Source organism: Schistocerca americana, chromosome X (genome assembly GCF_021461395.2).
Source record: "Schistocerca americana isolate TAMUIC-IGC-003095 chromosome X, iqSchAmer2.1, whole genome shotgun sequence".
NCBI lineage: Eukaryota > Metazoa > Arthropoda > Insecta > Orthoptera > Acrididae > Schistocerca > Schistocerca americana.
In genome coordinates, this window is record NC_060130.1 from 238,637,207 (window position 1) to 238,662,579 (window position 25,373).

At 44.2% G+C, this 25,373-nt stretch overlaps 1 protein-coding gene across 1 annotated transcript in view; it reads left to right on the forward strand.

The window, feature by feature from the left end:
• LOC124555093 (dual specificity protein phosphatase 10) overlaps positions 1 to 25,373 on the forward strand; it is a 216,633-nt gene that overhangs the window by 65,296 nt on the left and 125,964 nt on the right. The window contains exon 3 of the mRNA XM_047128888.1: positions 16,755 to 17,065. Coding sequence (XP_046984844.1) covers positions 16,755 to 17,065 — 311 coding nt within the window. The remainder of the gene's footprint in view (positions 1 to 16,754; positions 17,066 to 25,373) is intronic.

Genomic DNA, 25,373 nt, shown 5'->3' on the forward strand with positions numbered 1-25,373 from the left:
TTTCAGACCGTGTAACCCCTTCATGGTGATAATGTTTCCCGATGGCAGAGGCATTTGTCAGCAAGATAATGCACCCTGTCAGAAGGCAAGGAGTGTGATGGAGTGTTCTGAGGAACACAGTGGCGAGCTCCAACTGATGTGTTGGCCCCACCACTCGCCAAATCAAAACACGATCGTACACACCTGATATGTGATTGAGGATGGTGTCAGAGCTCATCGCCCCTCCCCCCCCCCTTTCCCTGGAATTTACGGGAATTCGGTGACTTGCATGTGCAGATGTGGTGCGAACTTCCTCCAGAGACCCAACAGGGCCTCATTGCTTCCATGCCACAACGTGTCGCCACTGTTATCCGTGCGAAAGATGGTCATACCAGCCGTTAGGTAGGTGTACTTAGTGTTTTGGTTGAGTAGAGAGAGAGAGAGAGAGAGAGAGAGAGAGAGAGAAAGAGAGAGTGTGTGTGTCTGTGTGTGTGTGTGGGTGGGTGGACGCGCGCTGAGGTTGACTGGTGTCTGTAGATCTGGTTGAAACAGTATATTATACTGTAATCCAAACCACCACTTGTAAGGTTTCTGGTTGGGACGCAACTACACTTTCAACCAAGAGTGCTCTTGTGTCATTCTTAGCAGAGATTGCATGTGTGTATGTGAACCTCTATCATTTGGACCATATTGTTAGCTTATTTCAGAATAACTGCTGTTTACTGGTACAGACATGACAGACATTGTAACAGGATACGGGTAGAGATACGTAAAAGTAGTCATAGCATTACATAGTGACTGAGAAGTAATAATTGAAATCAGGAATGTTCAACATAATAATTAAGTTCAATTTATTGAGCTCGTGTGGCTTCACCTGTGTAGCAAGAGGAAATACATCGATGGCTAGATGATGGCAAGGTACGACCCATCGTAACCTCGTCCAGGCATCAACATCGTTAGCGACTGGCATCCATAACTGACGTACTCTAAGGTGACAAAAATCATGGGATGGCGATATGCGTGTTTTCAGATGGCGCTAGTAACGTGCACACGAGATATGAAAGGCCTGTGGATTGGCAGGGCTATGATTTGTGAAGAGGTTTCCAAAGTGATTGTGGCCACATGATGGGAATTAGGGCTTTGAATGCGGGATGGTAATTGAAGCTAGACGAAACGGACATTCCATTTCGTAAACAGGTAGGCAATTCGATATCCAGAGATCCTCAGTGTCAAGAGTGTGCCGAGAATATCAAATTTCAGGCATTACCTCTGATGATGGTCTGCTCAGTGACGTCTGGCATATCGTTAATTATCAAGAGCATTGGCGTTCGCATAGAGTTGTCAGTGCTACCAGAAAAGCGACAATGCGTGAAATAACCGCAGAAATCAACGTGGAAGTAACAACGAACGTATCCGTTAGGATAGTGGGCGAAAATTGGCGTTAATGGGCTATGGCAGCAAACGACCGACGCGAGTGCCATTGCTAAACAGCACGACATCGCCTTTAGTACCTCTCTTGGAATCGTGGTCGTATCAGATGGACCCTAGACGACTGGAAAACCGTGGCCTGGTCAGATGAACCCCGGTTTTAGTTGGTAAGAGCTGATGGTAGGGTTAAATTATGGCGCAGAGCTTACCAAGCCGTAGACTCAAGTTGTCAACAAGGCATGTGCAAGCTGGTGGTGGTTCCATAATGGTGTGGGTTATATTAACGTGGAACGGACTGGGCACTCTGGTCCAGCTGAACTAATCGCTGACTCGAAATGATTGTTTCGCTACTTGGAGACCATTTGCAGCCATTCATGGGCTTAATGTTCCTAAACAGTGATGGATTTTTATGGGTGGCAATGCACCATGTTACTACGCCACAACTGCTCACGTCTAGTTTGAAGAACATTCTGGACAGTTCAGTTGAATGATTTAGTCACTTGGATCACCCGACATGATTCGTTTTGAACATTTATGGAAAGTAATCTGGAGGCAGTTCTTGCACAGTATCCTGCACTGACAATACTTGCGTAATTATGGACTGGTGTAGAGGCAACATGGCCCAATATCTCTGCATGGGACTGCCAGTGACTTGTTGAGTCCATACCATGTCGAGCTGCTGCACTACGCTGGGAAAAGGGAGGTACATCACGACGTTAGGAGGTATCCCATGTCATTTGTCATCTCGGTGTATAGCGATGTTAACAACAGAAGATTCTTAAAAGTACTTTTTAATTCCGTTATTCAAGTATAGTGAACTTGCATGATGTATGCAATGCAGTGTGTGTAGCAGACAGACGGATTCGGTGGCAACCATATTTCGAGATACTATTTGATGACGTAGTCAATTATGTGCACGAACTTAGTGTTCATGAGGACTTAGATAAAAGTATAATTAACCTCAGTTGACAAAAAATTTGTCACCTCTCTGCACACACAAAGTTGGTTCAAATGGGTCTGAGCACTATGGGACTCAACTGCTGAGGTCATTAGTCCCCTAGAACTTAGAACTAGTTAAACCTAACTAACCTAAGGACATCACAAACATCCATGCCCGAGGCAGGATTCGAACCTGCGACCGTAGCGGTCTTGCGGTTGCAGACTGCAGCGCCTTTAACCGCATGGCCACTTCGGCCGGCTACACAAAGTTGATTCGATAAGCCTTTAAACATGACACAGCGATCGAGTCGTGCTCAGCCGCATGCTCGCTGCCTCCGTGAATGTAAGGCAGTAGCGATGAGTAAGATATTTATGTTTCAGGTGGACATAGTACGTAAAAAGGGAATAAATTTAAGGACGTGACAGAATGGCAAAAAGGGCCGTGCCCTTCGCTGATCGGCTTGTGAAGTTGCTGTTTTGCGGCGGGCTGTTCAACAAATGGCTCTGAGCACTATGCGACTTAACTTCTGAGGTCATCGGTCGCCTAGAACTTAGAACTAATTAAACCTAACTAACCTAAGGACATCACACACATCCATGCCCGAGGCAGGATTCGAACCTGCGACCGTAGCGGTCACGCGGTTCCAGACTGAAGCGCCTTTAACCGCACGGCCACACCGGACGGCGGACTGTTCAACATGTCTACAGGCAATGGTGCAACACATATGACCACGAAAGATGTCGTCAAAATTGTGGTCGTGGAAAGAGCCGGAGTGAGAGGGATTGGAGACGTGTTTCACAGTGTGTGAAAGAAAATCGCTTCCAAACCCGACAGGAATTGATGCAAACAGTGAATGAAGGTCCATCCCAACCTGTTAGTGAGAGAGCGTTGCAACGGAAACCGCATCCAATGAACATTTGGAGTCCGTCACCTCTCAAGAGGCCATTTCTCACACATCACATAAAGATGACAACAGCAAAGCTCAGTGGACTGGAGGAATACGTGAATGGTTTTCGAAACACTCCCCCACACTATTATAGCTCGATTGGTCTGCGAAATCACCTGACTTGAATCTCATAGAAAATCCGTTTGACAGCTGGTAAAACACCGGTATGTTCAAAATGTTCAGATGTGTGTGAAATCTTAAGGAACGTAACTGCGTAGGTCATCAGTACCTAAGCTTACACACTACATAACCTAAATTATCCTAAGGACAAACACACACACACATGCCCGAGGGAGGACTCGAACCTCCGCCGGGACCAGCCGCACAGTCCATAAACGCCGGTATCAGCATCCCCGTAATTTAGTAGAATCGCGTGATGAAATCCTCGCCGAGTGGCTTAACCTGGATGAGAAGTGCCTGCACAGTCATATGGACTCACTTCCAAACCGAATCCAGGTGGCTATAAAGTCCAGGGGCGGCATTACGCGGTATTAAATAATGCTTATAATTATTTCTCTAGGGATGACTGCTTTTTCGTCCAGTAAGCTTACATGTATGCATGCAGACTGAAGCTTACTGCGATCACACCTATAGGTATTAAATCAACACAAGAATAAATAACACACAGTATATCTAAGAAAAGCATTGCGCCTATTGGTCTGAAAACCATACAAGCAGAATTTCCTACATATGAAACCGATTTGTTTAAACAATATTGTAGGATGTAAAATGAATAACAAGAATAAAAAATGTTCAAATGATGTATATTTATTTCTGTACAAATCATTAATATTTTTGATAATAAAAGAACTATTTACAATGTACCTCCTAAGTTATTATTGAAGCAAACGTAGCGGTTCCATAGGAATATGCTTGCATCATTTATTTACATGGAAAAAATATTTAACTTTACGATAAGCATACATTTTTGAAAGGAAGCATACAAACTCTACGATCTATCTTTCATTAGACCGAAAATATTACTGTTTTCAGGCTTTATTCCATAAATTTTATTAGCTGCATATCCAGAAGTGTGGAATACACCAGGATAATACATTATCACTTCATATGGATCACAACTCTTCACACAGTAAATGAAGCTGGCCATATAAATGTAAAGTAATTTTAGGTCCTTGCAAAGAGTTTTAGCAAATTTCTAATAAAAACTGTTCATGTGGAGTTTACATAGATGCAGTACACTCACATAGCAACATAAACAGGTCTCAGAAACCATAACAAAACCTTTGTCATTCCCAGAGCAGCGTATTAATTGTTGAGGATAGTTACCCATTTAAAATTTGGCATGATGATGTAATGTCTAGCACCAAAATGCAAATATCAACGATTGACTAAACAAATATTGTGGTGATTCCTAATATTTTATATTGTTTTAAAAAATATTCACATTTTTCAGACATAAGTACTGCACTGCTCTAATGGAGATACATCACCGCCTACAGATCATTGTGCTAACCTGTTCATTTCGTATCAGTTGTTACATCCTAATTTAACAACTCGTGGAACGTGAGTTTCCTCACAGACCACAGCATTGATATGGTGTGGAGTGAGTCAAGTAACAGCTTGTAGTCATCAAGACTCAATCTGCCATGATGGCTGTTTGATTTTGTTTGTGATGTCATTCTGTATTCAATGTCGCCTTTTTGAAATGTTTTTCTCGATACTGAAAATGTAGCTTGTACATTGGTATTTAAGATATTGAAATTCAATAACTTTTAACAATCTCTGTATAGCAGCAGAAATTATCTCTCTGAGTACATCTCAGTAACAATACCAGCAAAAAGTATAAATTATTACGTAGGGTAATTCTTGCTTCATCATCATATTTAGTGAGTGAACACATGTATGAGTCAGCTCAAAGTTCATACACATGAAGTGAACATGAGAAAAAAATTAGACAGACAAAAATAGTTTAACAATACAGATATATGTTCAGTTTTCTATTTACGAAACCTTGTTTCATATGATAATAATAAACATTGTACATGGTAAAGAATATTTCTGTATGTTTTGAGACAATAATGACATACGCCTTATACAGCGAGAAATTATAGCTGAGTAATAAATACGATCACACACTACATAAAACACTTCCTCATAACAGGTCCTTTAATGTTTTTCAGCATATTTTTAGTACAAATATTGGCCTCTTGTAAATGCTGCAAACAAAACAGTATTTTGTAATACTGTTGCAAATATGCATTGTTTTGAGCCACATTTTAGTTCTATAAAATATGGTCTACAACATGGCTGTGTTAGGCTACGATGAACATCTCGTATAATAGCTAACTTTGTTATCTTCCCTGTTCCCGTCTGAAGTTAAGCGCTGTCGGGCTGGGCTAGCACTTGGACGGGTGAGTATCCGGTCCGCCGAGCGCTGTTGGCAAGCGGGGTGCACTCAGCCCTTGTGAGGAAAAGTGAGGAGCTACTTGATTGAGAAATAGCGGTCACGTAAACTGACATACGGCCGGGAGAGAGGTGTGCCGACCACGTGCCCCTCCGTATCTGCATCCAGTGACGCTTGAGGGCTGAGGATGGCACGGTGGCCGGTCGGTACCGTTAGGCCTTCATGGCCTGTTCGAGCGGAGTTTATTTTAGATATGTTACCTTCACAATCATCAGTATTGTCTAAATAACATCATTGGCAAAGTGCAGATTTTATATTTTCACACTGAACATGATTTGCATAACAAAAGTGTAATTTAAAAACTGTGAACTATGTGTGTGTGTGTGTGTGTGTGTGTGTGTGTGTGCGCGCGTGTATGTGTGTGTGTCCAGTTGCCACAATTCTAATTTCGTGTTTGAGAGATTTTTGACCATCATACCAGCTCTATGGAACATTCTATAAGCTCTCTTGGAAGTTTCTCGGGTGTACTGTCGGATGGAATCATCAAAGACCAACGATATTTCGGCGAACAATCGTGCGGCCATCATCAGGTGGTACTGATGGAATCAGCACCACCTGATGGAGCGGAACAGTTGCTCGCAGGGAAAGCCTCCGATCGCATGCCCTTCAAACTCATTTCATGTCCTATTACATGCATAGCTCTCTTTGCTACTAATCTATAGCTCATGGTATTTAGAATGCCAGGACAAGACCAAAGTACAGTTAACTGACTACATTGCCAAGTGCTGCTCATCAGGCTGTGGAACGCTCACCCTGTGTAACTATGCTCCTCCCGTATTCATGTGTGTGAATACTTATGTCTCCATACATATGATTGTAATGCCAAAATCTGGTTGTTGTACAGTGAGGTGACAGAATTCGCTGGACAGCGATATACATGGCGGTAGTACCGTGTTCACAAGGTAAGGGCAGTGAATTGGTGGAGCTCTGATTTGTACTCTGGTGATTCAGGTGGAAAGCTTTCCGACGTGGTTACGGCCGCCCGACAGGAATTAACAGACTTTGAATGCGGAATAGTAGTTGTAGTAGACGCAAACGACATTCCATTTCGGAAATCATTAGGAAATTTAATATCCCGAGATCCACAGCGTCAAGAGTGTGCCGAGAATACAACATTTCAGGCATCACCTCTCACTACGGACAACCCACTGGTTGAGGGCCTTCACTTAGTGACAGAGAGCAGCGGGCTCTGCGTAGAGTTGTCAGTGCTAGCAGACAAGCAATGTTGTGTGAAAAAACCGCAGATATAAATGTGGAACGTACGATAAATGTGTCCATAAGGACAGTGTTGCGAAATTTGGTATTAATAGACTATGGCAGCAGACGAGGCGAATGCCGTTGCTAACAGCATGACATCGCAGGCGCGTTAGATCGTCAAAATCCCGAGATGGTTGCCGCAGGGGGCTCGTCACTCTTTAGAGGTTTCGTGCTTGGCCACCACGGGTCCCCAGCCTTCGCAGCATTTTCTCCATTCCGTGCTGCATGTCTATCATCTTGCTATTCTTTTCCCCCTTCCTTGGGGAACACGTCTGGGGTCTTATTGGGAATGTTCTGCATTCTGTCACTGACGTACGAACAGTCTCACCTTTTTTTTCCGCTCCCTTTCCATTTCTTTGTTTCCCTTTCTCCTCTCGTTCCTCCGCTTCGGCGTTTGAGAATCCTCTTTTTTTTCTTCTTCCTCCCAATGCGCTCCCGAAGGCCGGCCCACGCGTCTGACGCGTAACAGGTGACTGGGTAAAGCGTAATTCCCAGCCCCGGTTCGACCGGTAGGGTTCGCACGTACCCCTGGTACAGGCCTGGCCGAGGGAGGCCGGTCGCCTGAACTGTAACCTTCCCAAGTTGCCAATTGGTCCCTCTATCAGGTGTTCGGGAGGTGTGACCTGAGGTATGCCGGACGTGGTGGCCGAGCGGTTCTAGGCGCTACAGTCTGGAACCACGCGACCGCTACGGTCGCAGGATCGAATCCTGCATCGGGCATTGATGTGTGTGATGTCCTTAGGTTAGTTAGGTTTAAGTAGTTCTAAGTTCTTGGGGGCTGATCACCTCAGAAGTTAAGTCCCATGGTGCTCAGAGCCATTTCTGAACCTGAGGTGTGAACAATCACCTAAGGCGGGTGCGCCCCCTTGTGAATGGGGTCCCCAGTTGGAAGGAGCGCGCCATCGGAGACGCTGGATATCATGGGAGATTTCCTCGCGATGATTCAATCATCTTCCCATTCAACGTCTTCAAAACGTAAACGAAATGAGGCACATTCACATTTGAAAGCATCTCTCTCGATGGCTCTTCAATACCAACACTATTTACGATACGATAAATGAAATATTTATGAAAAGTATATGGTTCCATCACAGGAGAGCTCCGTTTTTCCGACAAAGAGTTCATTGTTATTGATAAACATGTTCAGTGTATCGTGTTGAACTCTCTCTAATGAAGCCAACAAAGCTTCGAATTTGATCGTAATAAATGAAAACCCTCAAATAAAACTGTTTCGAATTAATTTGAAAATAAAGGACAATAAGTTCTTATTCTGCAAAATAGTCTTCTTCCTGTGGAGTGGGATCCGCCTGTATTGCAGCAAGCTTCTGAAATCCTTTATAATCCAAATACAGTTTACTGTGAGCGCCTGTATGTATATAGAGCTGCAAGAATAGCAGAAGAATTAGAACCTCAATGGAAAGTGAAATCAGTTCCTTGTAACCTGTGCGTTGACAAATGAAAGTACAACCCACTGTGCCATTACCTGTGGTTTCGGAGCCTTCAGTATAAAAGAGCTATACGCTCCGATCAGTGGCGAAATGGAAATCACAGTGAAAATCAAAATTTTTTTTCTTTTTTTTCAACAGTTAGTACGTCTCCTAGCTACTTCTCTTTATAGTCTCCAATCCGACGTAGACATTTGTCGTAGCTTTGTTTCAGCTTTCGAGTACCTTCGTCATAGAAGGCAGCCGCCAGTGCTTTCCAGCAGTTCTGTACGCTGGTCGGCAGCTCGTTGTCTGTGCCAATATTCTGTCTTCATAGCCAGCGGTTCATGTGAGCTGAGGGAGAGTCTGCATTGCCCGTGCAGTGCGCGGCCGTGAATTGTCATTAGGAAGGAAATGCATGACAGTTACTTAATTTTTGCAGCATGAATCCAAGCGAAATATCTCAGCAGGCAGTCGTACTTGGCGGGAGGCACTATTTTCGTTTACGAGCTCACTGAGTGCTTAGAACTGAAAAGTTTGACGCGACACGGTGGACGGGCGTATTAGACACACTGCCCAACACATCTGTGCAAAGCTTCATCGGATTTTCACTGAGGTTTCCATTTCGCGACCGATGGGACCTTAACAACCGAATAGCCCATCTTTATCTCGAAATAATGTGGATTGTCAGTAACGCATGTTACTACCGATTGCTGTGCTCCAGGGTTTGTTTTTGATCGAAAATAGAAAACATCAGCTGCTGTAGTAGATATCTCGTTGTATTTGCAATCGGAATGCATGCATATTATAAAAATGGATGTACGTACGTCTGAGGGCGTACTGGGAAGTATTGCCTCCTAATTTCTTATCTGAAAACTCTTGAAGTTTTTTGAATAAAACAAACCGTCTACATATTTATTCTTCATGTCTGCGTATTTATTTCTCAACATCGTCACCCTGGCGACGAACATATTTCTCCTAACGAAAGACGAGTTTGTGGATACCGTCGCAGTGACAGTGAATCCAAGGCGTCGCATTGTTGCAGATGTCGCATCGCTCTCGTCTGGTCTGGCATTATCATGCTGAAAGGGAGGATATTCCCTGTGTGGACGACCTGTTTAAATTCGAAATCGATTACAGTTAACTGTTTGTCACGCACCGACATAGTTACATTACTCAACGCAGTGTTGCACGCTATAATTGAAGCCCCCTAGCGACAAAGGACCGCAGGTATATAGAGATGAAAAATAAAGATTTAGAATGTTAATAGCACTCCGTCTTCAGGCCACAAGTGGCCCATCGGGACCATCCGACCGCCGTGTCATCCTCAGATGAGGATGCAGATAGGAGGGGCGTGTGGTCAGCATACCGCTTTTCCGGTCGTTATGATGGTTTTCTTCGACCCGAGCTGCTAATATTCGGTCGAGTAGCTCCTCAATTGACATCACGAGGCTGAGTACACCCCGAAAAATGGCAACAGTGCATGGCGGCCCGGACGGTCCCATCCAAGTGCAGGCCACGCCCGACAGCGCTTAAATGGTTCAAATGGCTCTGAGCACTATGGGACTTAACTGCTGTGGTCATCAGTCCCCTAGAACTTAGAACTACTTAAACCTAACTAACCTAAGGACATCACACACATCCATGCCCGAGGCAGGATTCGAACCTGCGACCGTAGCGGTCACGCGGTTCCAGACTGTAGCGCCTAGAACCGCACGGCCACTCCGGCCGGCACAGCGCTTAACTTCGGTGATCTGACGGGAACCGGTGTATCCTCCGCGGCAAGGCCGTTGTCAGAATGTTAATAACGTTTGTTTAATTTAAAAAACTTTAAGAGTTTCCTCGCCCAGAGAGAGAGAGAGAGAGAGAGAGAGAGAGAGAGAGAGAGAGTGGGTGTGTATCTGTGTGTTCCACATCTCCTTTTAAACCACTGAATCGATTTCCACGGGACTTGGTACACATACCACTCACTGTCGGTATATCGTCGCTATAATGGAGAGAACCACGTACTTATTAAAGGGGCGGCAGTGGGACTGAGAAACAAGTGTAGCTCTCGCGCGGGAATTGCCAGACTATGTAGCCAACATTTCACTTAGTGGACTTGCAACAAACTTTACACGTAATTTCAAACATTTTCGAAACTTTTTCCCACTGACAAGCCCCCACAAAATAATGAAAGGAAAAAGTATATCACTTACTACATTTTCGCTGTTCATACAGTGAAACTGCCGCATCAGGCATGACGCTTTAATTTATTACTTCTTCGCTACTAAATGTATTCAAGACACATTTTGCAGACGACATTCACATATACCACTGAATGTACCTACAAAATTATATAATTGTACGACACATAGTTGAGAAGAAATGATATAAACACTAAGGTGCGTGAAGAACTGCTGCATCATGCATGACGTTCAAATTCATTACTTCTCTGCTACTAATACCATTATTAACACATTTCGCAGACAGTGTTCGTATAAGCCGCTGAATGTAACTACAAAATTATGTGATTCTATGACGTATAGTTCAAGAGACATAACTTTGTTTAGACTGATCCCCCTTGCGTGTGAGGTGGCAAAAGAGGCAAGTGATGTTTACGGCATTCAACGCCCCACGTATTGTCTACCATGCAACCACAGTATTGGCTGCTGATGGCAATAGCGGGCTGGACTGGGGGTATCCAGTGATGAGCACAGCATCAGGCTACAGTGCTATAGTGCTAGCGGTTTTAATACACAGCAGAGTGATGGCAACGTTAAGCAAAGCAAATATTGCATTATGTGTGCAAGAACAACTGCCGAAGATGAAATATCGTCAGAAAGGAACCGAAGGAATTTAGCACTGTGAGAAAGATGTGGCAGACGAAATATTAGCGTTTCTGCTAGATGGTCAGTGAAATGTGTGGTGTCGTATACGCTCGACTGTGCGGTCTGTCTACATCAGGAGTACACTGATAATGGTAGGTGCTTAACGAGTGAAAGTGACACTAAAACAAATATCGAGCCATCTACGAAGGTTGCCCGGAAAGTAATGGACCGCATTTTTTCTCTCAGCCGCAAACAATGCTAAGAATGCGAAACGTTACGTACGTATTTCTTGAAGTCCCCTGAGTGAGCGTGCCAAGTTTCCCCCACTCCTGACAGATAGCGTAGTTGCAGGACAGTTTCAAAATGGCGTCTGTAGGTGATGTACTTTACGGAGGATGCTAAGTTCACCCAACCTGGATATGATGTGACGTCATTATGACGTAACACGCTTTAGTCGATTAACACACCTATCGACTTTTACGAACGTTCGAGATTCTAAACTGTCGTCAGCTAGTGGTTTGTTTTGACACGTGCGATTCTGATAACAGCTCAGTGTGGCAGCGTATATGTATTTCGCAAAAATAAAAGTAAAAGAGCTGGATATTAATAGAAATATTCCTGACCGTGGCCTTGAAAACACCACGGACAACACGTTTCGTAAAAAAGTGAAGTCTTCTTGTGTCCTGACCAGATTAGATTGTGTGATTGTTGTATTGAACGCTTACGCCGAAAATAATATTTATTTATTATCAATATTTTAGTATGGTTTCATACAATTGGTCTTGTCAGTACATATTAGATTGTAGCAGCATACTCTTGCTGACTTTTTTTTCTTAATTTATATAGCTGAAAGAGAACTCGTGCAAGTTTGTTAGCTAAGTAATTTATATGTCCATCCCAAGATAGTTTTTTATCAACCATAATTCCAAGTAATTTTACACTCGGACCGCAGAGACAGGTACCTTAGTGTCCAGTAATGACTGGTGTGTAGAATAATTGAATTTCGAACTTAAAAAGAAAAATATGAGGCATTGTTGAAGAAAAATCGTCGACCGGAGATGAAATACGAGGGGAAGTGGATTTCTCAATGTAATCTTAACGAAAGGTTAGTGTCTTGACGCATCTAAAGATTTTGGCTGCTGAGTGCTTCTTCTCTCCGAGTACAAATAACCGACGCACTTCAGCTGGGTCAGAAGTACAACAAATTCTGCTTGAGATTCACAATAACCACGCAATTGCCTGTCGTCATCGATGCTGAACTCTTTCAGATTTTCTCTCGTTAGTCTCTCGAATGCTGAACACATAATTAGAGACGAGCAGACGAAAAACAACGCACAGGACATAAACACGGTACAATACACGATTTAAACGCAAGGAACGCAAAATACATGTCAACGAATGGTGCAGAGCACAGCGCTACCCTGTCACAACCTCTCGAAAGTTCACAAAAGTCGAATAGTCGATATACGGTTTCTATCGTTTTCGATGTAGCGTGTATACGTCATAATGACGTCACATCGTATCCAAGTCCGGTGAACTTAGCATCCTCCGTACTTTACAAGCAACGTGCCGTCGTTGAGTTTCTCACTGCAGAGAAAGAAACTGTGGGGAATATTCACAAACGCTCGTGCAAAGTCTATGGAGCATCTGCTGTCGACAGAAGTACAGTTAGTCGCTAGGCACGACGGGTGAGGTCATCAGAAGGAGGTTCGGCGGAGTTCCACGATTTGCAGCGATCGGGGAGACCATCTACGGCTATCACAGCTGACACTCGTGACCTAGCCCCCTCGGACTTCCACTTGTATGGGCCATTAAAGAATGCCATTCGTGGAGGACAGTTTGAGGACGATGAGGAGGTGATTCACACAGTGAAACACTGGCTCCTTCACCAGGACAAGGATTGGTACCGACATACACGCTCTTGTTTCGTGCTGGAGGAAGGCCGTAGAACGGGATGGAGATTACGTGGAAAAATAGGGTGCGTAAGTAAAACACCATTCTCTCGTGTGTGTAATTGTCATTATGTTCAATAAAGACTTGTTGAAGAAAAAAATGCGGTGCATTACTTTCTGGGCAACCCTCGTAGTTCATCATACTTATCGAACAGAGAGCCACATATTTCGTCTCCAGTGAAAAATAGCAAAGGACAATCGTTATCCAAGGAGCGAGTACTAAACGTAATTAAATAAATGGAATATCATACGCAGAATAGTAAAAAAATCAATTATGAACAGATTTCGAATATGTCCACAGCAATATGACCATGTAGTGCAGAAGAAAAACTACTATATTCAAGAGAGGAAGTGGCGCTCTTGTTACAAAATTGTTGTTTGCACGTTTCAGGGATGCTTGCTACAGTTTACGGGATAGTGGCCTACTACATTAAGCACATCAAACTGCGAGCGACTTATTACAGTCATTTCAGGGGAAGGAGTGGGTGGCTGCATAACTTCAAACAGTGCTAGGGAAGTGGAAGAAGTTAGATAACGAAACTTAAACAAAGCGTTCACTTGATGATGTACAGCAAACTGCGGAATGGGTCCGAAAATTTGGAGATGAGATAAACTAACTCATCCCATCGTTCAGTAAGGAATTTGTTTTCAACACCGACCAATCGGGTTTTGAAGAGGAAATGAAAATGAAATGGAACCCTGGAAATTACTGGTACCAAGAGAGTTGTACCAATATCGATTAACATCAGTGCTTAACGCTTTCGTATACATTTATGCCTACTGTTAATCTGGGTGGTAAATTGGCTGGAAAGTTATTTATTGTGCTGCGAAAAGTTGGAGGTGCTCTTCCCCCTACGATTCTAGCTGGTGTGCGTCATCTTGCAATGGCTGTAGGTAATATTTACATCACAGCAAGTAAGAGTGAGAAAATGGGCCAAAGAAAACTACAACTATAGAATGTGTGCTGCGTTTGGCGAATAGCTGGGCAAAATAACTTGCATTTACTTGATTTCTGGTCTGCGTATAAAAACCATACTCCCTTAGAGTAAACTGTCCCTCCTGAAAGGTTTGTGGCATTGCAAGTCATACCACCTGGAACTACTGGAAAAATGTGTGTGAAATCTTATGGGACTTAACTGCTAAGGTCATCAGTCCCTAAGCTTACACACTACTTAACCTGAATTATCCTAAGAACAAACACACTCACTCATGCCCGAGGGAGGACTCTAACCTCCGCCGGGACCAGCCGCGCAGTCAATGACTGCAGCGGCTAGGCCGCTCGGCTAATCCCGCGCGGCACTACTGGTCAAATTCAGTCCCTAGATATGTGTTTTTTCCGTGCCTTTAAAACATATTATCGCAGTATCTGCAGCTACGCCTTAAAGGATAGCCAGTTTCGCTGTAAGCTCCACGACAGACGGTTTCGCATTCGGTTGTAATGTCCACGTACTCCACAGCTGCCTCACAGTTTTTGGTTACTACCATCGATCCCACGGAAGCCGAGGTGAATGGCCTGTGACCGTGCCGGCCGCCGTGACCGAGCGGTTCTAGGCGCTTCAGTCTGGAACCGCGCGACCGCTACGGTCGCAGGTTCGTATCCTGCGTCGGGCATGGATGTGTGTGATGTCCGTAGGTTAGTTAGGTTTAAGTAGTTCTAAGTTCTAGGGGACTGATGACGTCCGATGTTAAGTCCCATAGTGCTCAGAGCCATTTGAACCTGTGACCGTGGCTCGGTGTGTGTTTCGAGCAGCTGACCGCCTCAATGACAGCGTATTCGGACACGATCATCGACCTGGTATTTAAAGAAACTTATCCGTACGGTCTAGGGACGTCTTGCGCGGGTCACGCGGCTTTCTCCATCGGAGGTTCGAGTCCTCACTCGGGCATGGGTGTGTGTGTGTTCCTCGTAGTTAGTTTAGGTTAGATTAAGTAGAATGTAAGCTTAGGGACCGATGACCTCAGCAATTTGGCCCCATAGGAACTTACCGCCGCCACCACCATAAGGCCGTGCGGTTCTAGGCGCTTCAGCCTAGGAGCGCACATACGCTACGGTCGCAGGTTCGAATCCTGCCTCGGGCATGGATGTGTGTGCTGTCCTTAGTTAGGTTTAAGCAGCTCCAAGTTCTAGGGGACTGATGACCTCAGATGTTATGTCCAATAGTGCTCAGAGCCATTTGAACCATTTTTGAACCACCACAAGGAACACGATTCATCGGGCCGGGCTACACTTTGCCATTTATATGTTGACCAATTTCGATGATCCCGTGGAAGACTGCAATCGTAATTTACGATGTTGCTGGGTCAACGTGGAATCACGTAGGGACTCCCTAATCGAGTATGAGCGTTGTATGATGTGATCCGAAACAGTTACGCCCGCACCAGCAAGATGCTCAGCTGTCGGATCTGCCGGTAATGTCACCTATCCTGCGTTATTGTAAGTAGGCTGTTTAGGTTTTTATGTTGATAACGCCACGTAGCGCTCTATATGAAAATCACTGACTGTGCCGTGTGCAGTCTGTGGCTGTCAGCATTGTTGGAATTCGCTATTGTAGTTTTGGGCAGTTGGCTGTTAACAGCGCGTAGCGTTGCGCAGTTGGAGGTGAGCCGCCAGCAGTGGTGGATGTGGGGAGAGAAATGGCGGAGTTTTGAGAGCGGATTATCTGGATGTGTGTCCATCAGGTACAGTAAATTTGTAAGACTGGATTTCATGATCTGATATATATATATTATGACTTTTGAACACTATTAACGGAAATACATTGTTTGTTTCTATCAAAATCTTTCATTTGCTAACTATGCCTATCAGTAGTTAGTGCCTTCAGTAGTTAGAATCTTTTATTTAGCTGGCAGTAGTGGCGCTCGCTGTACTGCAGTAGCCGGCCGGTGTGGCCGAGCGGTTAAAGGCGCTACAGCCTGGAACCGCACGACCGCTACGGTCGCAGGTTCGAATCCTGCCTCGGGTATGGATGTGTGTGATGTCCTTAGGTTAGTTAGGTTTAAGTAGTTCTAAGTTCTAGGGGACTTATGACCACAGCAGTTGAGTCCCATAGTGCTCAGAGCCATTTGAACCATTTTTGTACTGCAGTAGTTCGAGTAACGAAGATTTTTGTGAGGTAAGTGATTTGTGAAAGGTATAGGTTAATGTTTGTCAGGGCCATTCTTTTGTAGGGATTATTGAAAGTCAGATTGCGTTGCGCTAAAAATATTGTGTGTCAGCTTAGTGATGATCAGAATAGGTAAAGAGCGAAATGTCTGAGTACGTTCAGTTCTGCTCAGCTGTTTGAAAATCAAATAATGTAAGAGGTTTATCAGCACAGTCACTCATAAATTTTCCTAAGGGGACGTTTCATTATTGACCTGGTAAGACTCGTAATGAGACGTCGACTTTGTGGAGACTGTCACGACGGCAGCACGCAAATCGCTGTTCCGGACAGGCTCGTTTTTCAGCGGCCAGGCAGTAATAATCAGTCTTTTTTCAGAGTCGCTTATGTCAGTGGATTCTCCGATTTGCGGCCCGTTCCGTTGCCAAAATGCCTCTGTCCGGCCACCGTGCGTCGGCCAGTGGTGACAGTGTTCCGGGTTGCGTGTTGCAGGCCGCTGGTGGTGCTGGACCTGCGGCCGTTCTTCTCGTTCAACGTGAGCCACGTGCGCGGCGCCGTCAACGTGAACTGCTCTGACCGGTTCAACCGGCGGCGGCTGCAGCACGGCAAGGTGTCGCTGGCGGAGCTGGCCGGCAGCGCCGAGGGCCGGCAGGCGCTGCGCCGGCCGCCGGGGGAGGTGGTCGTCGTGTCGGACGACTGCCCCGACGCAGAGGCCGGCGCGGGCCGCATCTCGGCCGCCAGCGCGCTGCACCTCGTCGTCAGCAGCCTGCTCGCCGACGGCTGGCAGCCCGTCTACCTCGTCGGTGAGTCGCACCTACCACCCATATACACTACTGGCCATTAGAATTGCTACACCACGAAGATGACGTGCTACAGACAGGAAGAAGATGCTGTGATATGCAAATGATTAGCTTTTCGGAGCATTCACACAAGGTTGGCGCCGGTGGCGACACCTACAACGGGCTGACATGAGGATTTCTCATACACAAACAGCAGTTGACCGGCGTTGCCTGGTCAGACATTGTAATGCCTCTTGTAAGGAGGGGAAGTGCGTACCGTCACATTTCCGACTTTGATAAAGGTCGGATTGTAGCCTATCGCGATTGCGATTTAACGTATCGCGACATTGCTGCTACGCGTTAGTCGAGATCCAATGACTGTTAGCAGAACTACTGGATCCCAACGGCCTCGTATCACTAGCAGTCGAGATGACGTTCATCTTATCAACATGGCTGTAACGGATCGTGCAGCCACGTCTCGATCCCTGACGTTTGCAAGACAACGACCATCTGCACGAACAGTTCGATGACGTTTGCAGCAGCATGGACTATCAGCTCGGAGACCATGGCTGCGGTTACCCTTGACGCTGCATCACAGACAGGAACGTCTGTGATGGTGTACTCAACAACGAACCTGGGTGCACGAGTGGCAAAACGTCATTTTTTCGGATGACTCCAGGTTCTGTTTACAGCGTGATGATGGTCGCATCCGTGTTCTGGCGACATCGCGGTGAACGCACACTGGAAGCGTGTATTCGTCATCGCCATACTGGCGTATCACTCGGCGTGATGGTATCGGGTGCCACTGGTTACACGTCTCGGTCACTTCTTGTTCGCATTCACGACACTTTGCACAGTGGACGTTACATTTCAGATGTGTTACGACCCGTGGCTCTATCCTTCATTCGATCCCTGCGAAACCCTACATTTCAGCAGGATAATGCACGACCGCATGTTGCAGGTCCTGTACGGGCCTTTCTGGTTACAGAAAATGTTCGAATCCTGCCCTGGCCAGCACATTCTCACCAATTGAAAACGTCTGGTCAATGGTGGTCGTCACAATACGCCAGTCACTACTCTTGATGAACTGTGGTATCGTGTGCTGCATGGGCAGCTGTACCTGTACACGCCATCCAAGCTCTGTTTGACTCAATGCCTAGGCGTATCAAGGTCGTTATTACGGCCAGAGGTGGTTGTTCTGGGTACTGATTTCTCAGGATCTGTGCACCCAAATTGCGTGAAAATGTAATCACATGTCAGTTCTAGTATAATATATTTGTCCAATGAATACCGGTTTGTCATCTGAATTTCTTCTTGGTTTAGCAATTTTAATGGCCAGTAGTGCAGATAACAGCGACAGCGACAGGAATTCGACACACCGTCTCATCTGACGACGGATATAGTTGCAAAGCAACAGGCCAGGTTTATGTGCCATGTGCAGCTTCCATAATCCACAACAACAAAAATATCTGCGATAGAATAACTGGCACTTGGTAGCTCACGATCCACATTAAATGAAAGCAGATTTTAGTATCGTAAATTTGGTCATAAATATCATCGAGGGCTACCACAATGCGACTGATCCACTCTCGTACATACGGTTTTAAATGGGAGACCGAGTGGCGCGGACCTGCGCAACGCCTCCACGCGAGCACAGCAGTGGAGAGAAGTCTACAGATGTGTTCTTAATCCCGCAGGACTTGGCCTTTGGGATCACCACGCGCAAGGGAGTGCTTGTAAGTGGTGAAATGCGCACGTGGGGTATTGTCAGTTCTAAAATTTTATGTGTCGTGTGCTCGTTCCGTACGTTAATTTCAGCCACATCCCGTGCAAAAACGACTCGAACACGTACTACTATCGCTACTACAACAGTAGATATTGCAGCTTTCAGCGCGAGTAAAAAAGGAGATGTTCTAGTTCTCGCGGTAAGAAGTAGAAGTACCGTGACGATCGTATTCCTTCGATTTGACACCTGCAAGACAGTTACACAGATACTTCACCCCCTTAGGGATGGAATATGGGAAACGATGCCTACAATATAAGATGAACACCCTCTGCGAATTTCATGATGAGTCAGGAATGAGTCAGTCAGTCGGGACTTTGCTTTTTGTGTATAAGTTTTCAGACTTGCTTTGCTACCGGTCAGACATTTTGTGTTATTATGCAAATGATCCACTGTAACTGCGAAAAGTTTTCATGGTTATAATCATAACAGACTGATATGATGACGCAGTTTCACATGTTTATCGGCACTACATCTCTCAAGCGCATTATGTTTTGCAGAAGCAGCGTGAAAGCTCTTAACTTGGAATAATACGATACTCTCAGACGCTTAGCAGTACATTAAACTGTAATAATCCGCCTATAAACGGGAACTGATATAGTACTCAGGCTAGTATCATAATTTTTAAGCGATTCCAATCATATATTATAAATGCTTTGTGTTGTGCATAAGACATCTAACGTTTCCAGCGGATTTCTAATGGCACTGTGTTCTGAGATTGAACATCATGCGGATCTGTGAACTATGCAATTGAATATCATCATGAGGATGATGAACATGGGTACACCGACAGCCCTCGCAAGAGCAGAGCTGTGTTAGTGGGCATTGGTCTATAGGGTATGCATCTATAAGTACGGTATGGACATCCGATGTTTGCATAAGATTTCTAAATCATTTCAGATGAATAAAGCTGTGCTTAGTTCAACAACCTGTATGTGCTAGAAGGTTTTTGCTGACGAAGGTGCGAACGCTCACGACAGTGAGTGTCTGTCACGACGTTGAGACTGCATTTCACGTGACAGTTCAAGATCCTACATCTACATTGATACTCTACAAATCACACTTAAGTGCATGGCAGAGGGTTCATCGAACCACCTTCACGATAATTCGCTATTATTCCATTCTTCAACGGCGCGCGCAAAACCGAACACCTATACATTTCTGTGCGAACTCTGATTTCCCTTATTTTATTATGGTGATCCTTTCTCGCTATGTAAATCGGCGTCAACGAAATATTTTCGCATTCGGAGGAAAAAGTTGGTAATTGAAGTTTAGTGAGAAGGTTCCGCTGCAACGAAAAACGCCTTTGTTTTAATAGTGTTCATCCAAAATCCTGTATCATGTCAGTGACACTCTCTCCCCTATTTCACGATAATAAAAAACGTGCTGCTCTCCTTTGAACTTTCTCGATGTACTCCGTTAACCCTATCTGATAAAGATCCCACACTGCGCAGCTGTACTCCAAAAGAGGACGGTCAACTGTACTGTAGGCATTCACTTTAGTACATCTGTTCCATCTTCCATGTGTTTTGCCAATAAAACATAGTCTTTGGTTCGCCTTCCGCATAACATTTTCTGTGTTTTATTTTCAATTTAAGTTGTTCGTGATTGTAATTACTGGGTATTTAGTTGAATTTACGATCTTTAGATTTGACTGATTTATCGTGTAACCGAAGTTTAACGGATCCCTTTTAGCACATACATGGATGACCTCACACTTTTCATTATTTAGGGTCAATTGCCAATTTTCGCGCCATACAGATGTCTTTTCTTATTCGTATTGCAATTTGTTTTTTTTTTTTTGTCGACAAATGAAACATGCTACAGTGGATTCCTCTAGGTTTCCGGAGATATCAAGCGTCACATGTTCACACATGCATTCCGTAAAATGCAGGTGTAGAGCTGACAGCCAAGAACATCTTAAATGCACCCTGATCAGACGAATTTCGTGGCCAATACATCGACATGAGTATTCCTCAGACCACTGTAGCACGATTTAAGCCTTTCAACACAGTCAATTAATAGGGTGATTGTGCAGGAAAATGCATTATAATAATTCTTAAGCATGTGTGGTTGGTGTGCTGCAAATGGTAGAGGTCTACATAGATTCAAACAGTAAGTCGAATGACAAATTCAGTATAGTAGTAGCAGTAGATTCGTATTATGGATTCAGATAGGCGCCCAGGTAGCTTTAGTCATATATTCATAAACATATATTCTCAACCATCTGTACCATAATGACCATATACTCTCTTGATGGGTGATAGAATTATTCTTTAACTAGCAGTGGTTTTCGTTATAGGTGTGCCTTTGTGTTATGGAAATTCTGATATCGATGTAGACAAAACGTTAAACTCCAATCATCCTTCTTATAAACAGAAAGTAATCTAGTGTCCAGGTTCGCATTGAATTTTTAAATGATTCCCATCTGATTCTTCACATAAATTGACATAAATTGTGTTTTACGTTATACATAAGACATTTCTCAGCGTACTTCTAAATCGTGACAGTTGAGGACTCTGAGGTTGCAAGCGCTGATAATTGCAGTTATTTGTGTTGAATTCTGATACAGTTTATGTCATTCACTTTCCTTTTGCTTGTTTCATCTAGCTTCATGTCATTAAATCGTGGATTTTCAAAAATTGTCTCTATATTCATTTCATGATCAGAGGAGATTCCTACATCGAGGCGCTTTTTGCCACCTGCACTCAACTTGTGCAAGGTAAGACAGAGAATATCACAACTCTCGTTACTCCACTATATGATGGAAGGGGCTGGATGAGTGTGATGAGGGTGGAAACACAAAGCCCGGAAACAGTTTTGCACGCTGATTTCATGTCTGCTCCAATCCATCAGATGCACAGTACAATGCTGCTGACGTGATCCTAGTGCATATACTGGATATATTGGAAACTCGAATTCTGGAAACAATTCTGTCGCTTGTTCCCGTAAATAAACTGAAATTCGCAAATAATCCGACTAAGAGGCGTCAAACATAAGAATATTAACGGTTCGTTATGAAGTCGTCCGTATCTGACGTTGTAAAACAATCGGAGGTTGTTGGTTCGTGTCAGTACTTACGTATGGGTGTGTTTTATATGTCTTAGTATTTAAATAATAAATATTATTAACTCTCGTGTGACTTTAAAAAAACTGAAAACACGTTTACGACACCTGTCCACTGAATCTGCCGCGATAAGCACTGTCTGCAGGCAGCGATGATCATAGGAAATATCTTTAAAAATCTCTATTCCTTACAAAAATAACATAAAAGCACTTAAATTTACGTGTCGTACTTAGGTCAAAATTTTCTCTAAGACAGTAAAAATATCTGTTCTTGACTTTGATTAGAGCCAGAAGTATGTCTTTTTTTCTGGACGAATTTTTTCCATCCGGGATACAAATTCAAACGTATTACATTGTATGTCGAAAATTATTTATGTCAATGAAATCCCATTTTTTTTTTCGTTGATTAGTTAAGTAACTCGTTGTGCAACGGATCTTTCCAAAGATGCATATCGTATTGCCTTTGATATGCGTAAGTTCGTTTTTTTACGATATTTTGTTGATTTTTAAGTCTTAAAAAATGAAACTTTTAACCTCTGCCTCCTACAAAAAACAAGTAAAAATTCAGAAATTCTTGACATAGATGTATATAGTGTTACATATGCCTTATATCATGTATCTTCGTCGTACATGGTAAGGCAGGCGAAACTAAACATTACGCGATTCTCTCACAGCTGACTGGCTTTGCGACGACACAGTGGGGCGGACGATGGCAGTACAGCTCCCTCTGTCAAATGCCAACTAAGAAACTTCCTGGCAGATTAAAACTGTGTGTCGGACCGAGACTCGAACTCGAGACCTTTGCCTCTCGCTGGCAAGTGCTCTACCAACTGAGCTACCCAAGCACGACTCACGCCCCGTCCTCACGGCTTTACTTCTGCCAGTACCTCGTCTCCTACCTTCCAAACTTTACAGAAGCTCTCCTGCGAACCTTGCAGAACTAGCACTCCTGAAAGAAAGGATATTGCGGAGACATGGCTTAGCCACAGCCTGGGGGATGCTTCCAGAATGAGATTTTCACTCTGCAGCGGAGTGTGCGCTGATATGAAACTGGTTCTGCAAGGTTCGCAGGAGAGCTTCTGTAAAGTTTGGAAGATAGGAGACGAGGTACTGGCAGAAGTAAAGGTGTGAGGCCGGGGCGTGAGTCGTGCTTGGGTAGCTCAGTTGGTAGAGTACTTACCCGCGAAAAGCAGAGGTCCCGAGTTCGAGTCTCGGTCCGGCACACAGTTTTAATCTGCCAGGAAGTTTCATATCAGCGGACACTCCGCTGCAGAGTGAAAATGTCATTGTGGAAGCTAAATGACAGGTAGTTTAAATCGTATTTTAGATATTTCTTTCCCTTCCTTCGTGCACCTGCTTGTACAATTGGTTTCAAACAAATAAGGACGCTGTAATTAGCATCATCGTCATAAAACTGATGGTTTGCCTACTTGCGTCTTTTCGTAATAGGTAAACAGGTGGACTCGTTTCCACAGAGTGGTAAGATGCTGCAGCCTTGCGACGAGTGGCGTTACGAGAACTCTGTTCCGCTTTTTGTTGTGGGGATCTCCGCTCCGATGCAACTTCCCGCCAGCTTTCTCAATTCCGACAGGGGAAAGCGACCAATTGTCAGCGCGGCGTTTCACTTAACAGCAGCACTCGCACACAACTACCGCACTCTGTGTTGCCACTTGCCTAAACAAAATGTCTCTATTCGAAAATCTTTATCTCTAGTTGCAGGCTGCCGATTTTATTCATTTTGTGAAATGCAGAAATATTGCCAGATGTATGAGACGACGGCACTGATAATGACCAGATCCTGTACTCCATTCATCGTAAGCTCAGCCCTAATGTTCCGAGCTGGCGATTGAGGGGCGGACGCGGTGCACGATCACCAGAAGTCGTGAAGTCACTGGAAACGGGGCCGACAAATGTACTGATCATTTCGTTATTTTTCTAGCGTGTATAAAACATTCAAAGTCGTTAGTGTTGTAGCGAATAATCGTGTTACGTGTTTAACACAATTAGTTACTGCTTCAAATCTGAATAGAAAGTCGCTTTTTCTGTCCCACTATCCGTGGTCATGTCCTCCTCTCTTGGTATATGCTGTGAAAATGTGTGAAGTTTGTGGCGTCGAGAGTTACGATGTCACAACGCAGGTGCACACTCTCGTAAGTTGGCACTGCGAGAGAAGACTAACTACGCCGACCACAGCGCCCTCTGGCCGACGCTTTGGCGCTAAGGGAGTGCCGTCTTGATTTCGCTCATTTCATCAAGAGCAGACGACCTGGAAATATCGCTTCTGCTATCGAGTGGGCTAGCATCTTATGTTGTTGTTGTTGTGGTCTTCAGTCCTGAGACTGGTTTGATGCAGCTCTCCATGCTACTCTATCCTGTGCAAGCTTCTTCATCTCCCAGTACCTAATGCAACCTACATCCTTCTGAATCTGCTTAGTGTATTCATCTCTTGGTCTCCCTCTACGATTTTTACCGTCCACGGTGCCCTCCAATGCTAAATTTGTGATCCCTTGATGCTTCGAAACATATCCTACCAACCGATCCCTTCTTCTAGTCAAGTTGTGCCACAAACTTCTCTTCTCCCCAATCCTATTCAATACCTCCTCATTAGTTACGTGATCTACCCACCTTATCTTCAGCATTCTCCTGTAGCACCACATTTCGAAAGCTTCTATTCTCTTCTTGTCCAAACTAGTTATCGTCCATGTTTCACTTCCATACATGGCTACACTCCATACAAATACTTTCAGAAACGACTTCCTGACACTTAAATCTATACTCGATGTTAACAAATTTCTCTTCTTGAGAAACGCTTTCCTTGCCATTGCCAGTCTACATTTTATATCCTCTCTACTTCGACCATCATCAGTTATTTTACTCCCTAAATAGCAAAACTCCTTTACTACTTTAAGTGTCTCATTTCCTAATCTAATTCCCTCAGCATCACCCGACTTAATTTGACTACATTCCATTACCCTCGTTTTGCTTTTGTTGATAATCATCTTATATCCTCCTTTCAAGACACTGTCCATTCCGTTCAACTGCTCTTCCAAGTCCTTTGCTGTCTCTGACAGAATTACAATGTCATCGGCGAACCTCAAAGTTTTTACTTCTTCTCCATGAATTTTAATACCTACTCCGAATTTTTCTTTTGTTTCCTTTACTGCTTGCTCAATATATAGATTGAATAACATCGGGGAGAGGCTACAACCCTGTCTCACTCCTTTCCCAACCACTGCTTCCCTCTCATGCCCCTCGACTCTTATAACTGCCATCTGGTTTATGTACAAATTGTAAATAGCCTTTCGCTCCCTGTATTTTACCCCTGCCACCTTCAGAATTTGAAAGAGAGTATTCCAGTTAACATTGTCAAAAGCTTTCTCTAAGTCTACAAATGCTAGAAACGTAGATTTGCCTTTTCTTAATCTTTCTTCTAAGATAAGTCGTAAGGTCAGTATTGCCTCACGTGTTCCAACATTTCTACGG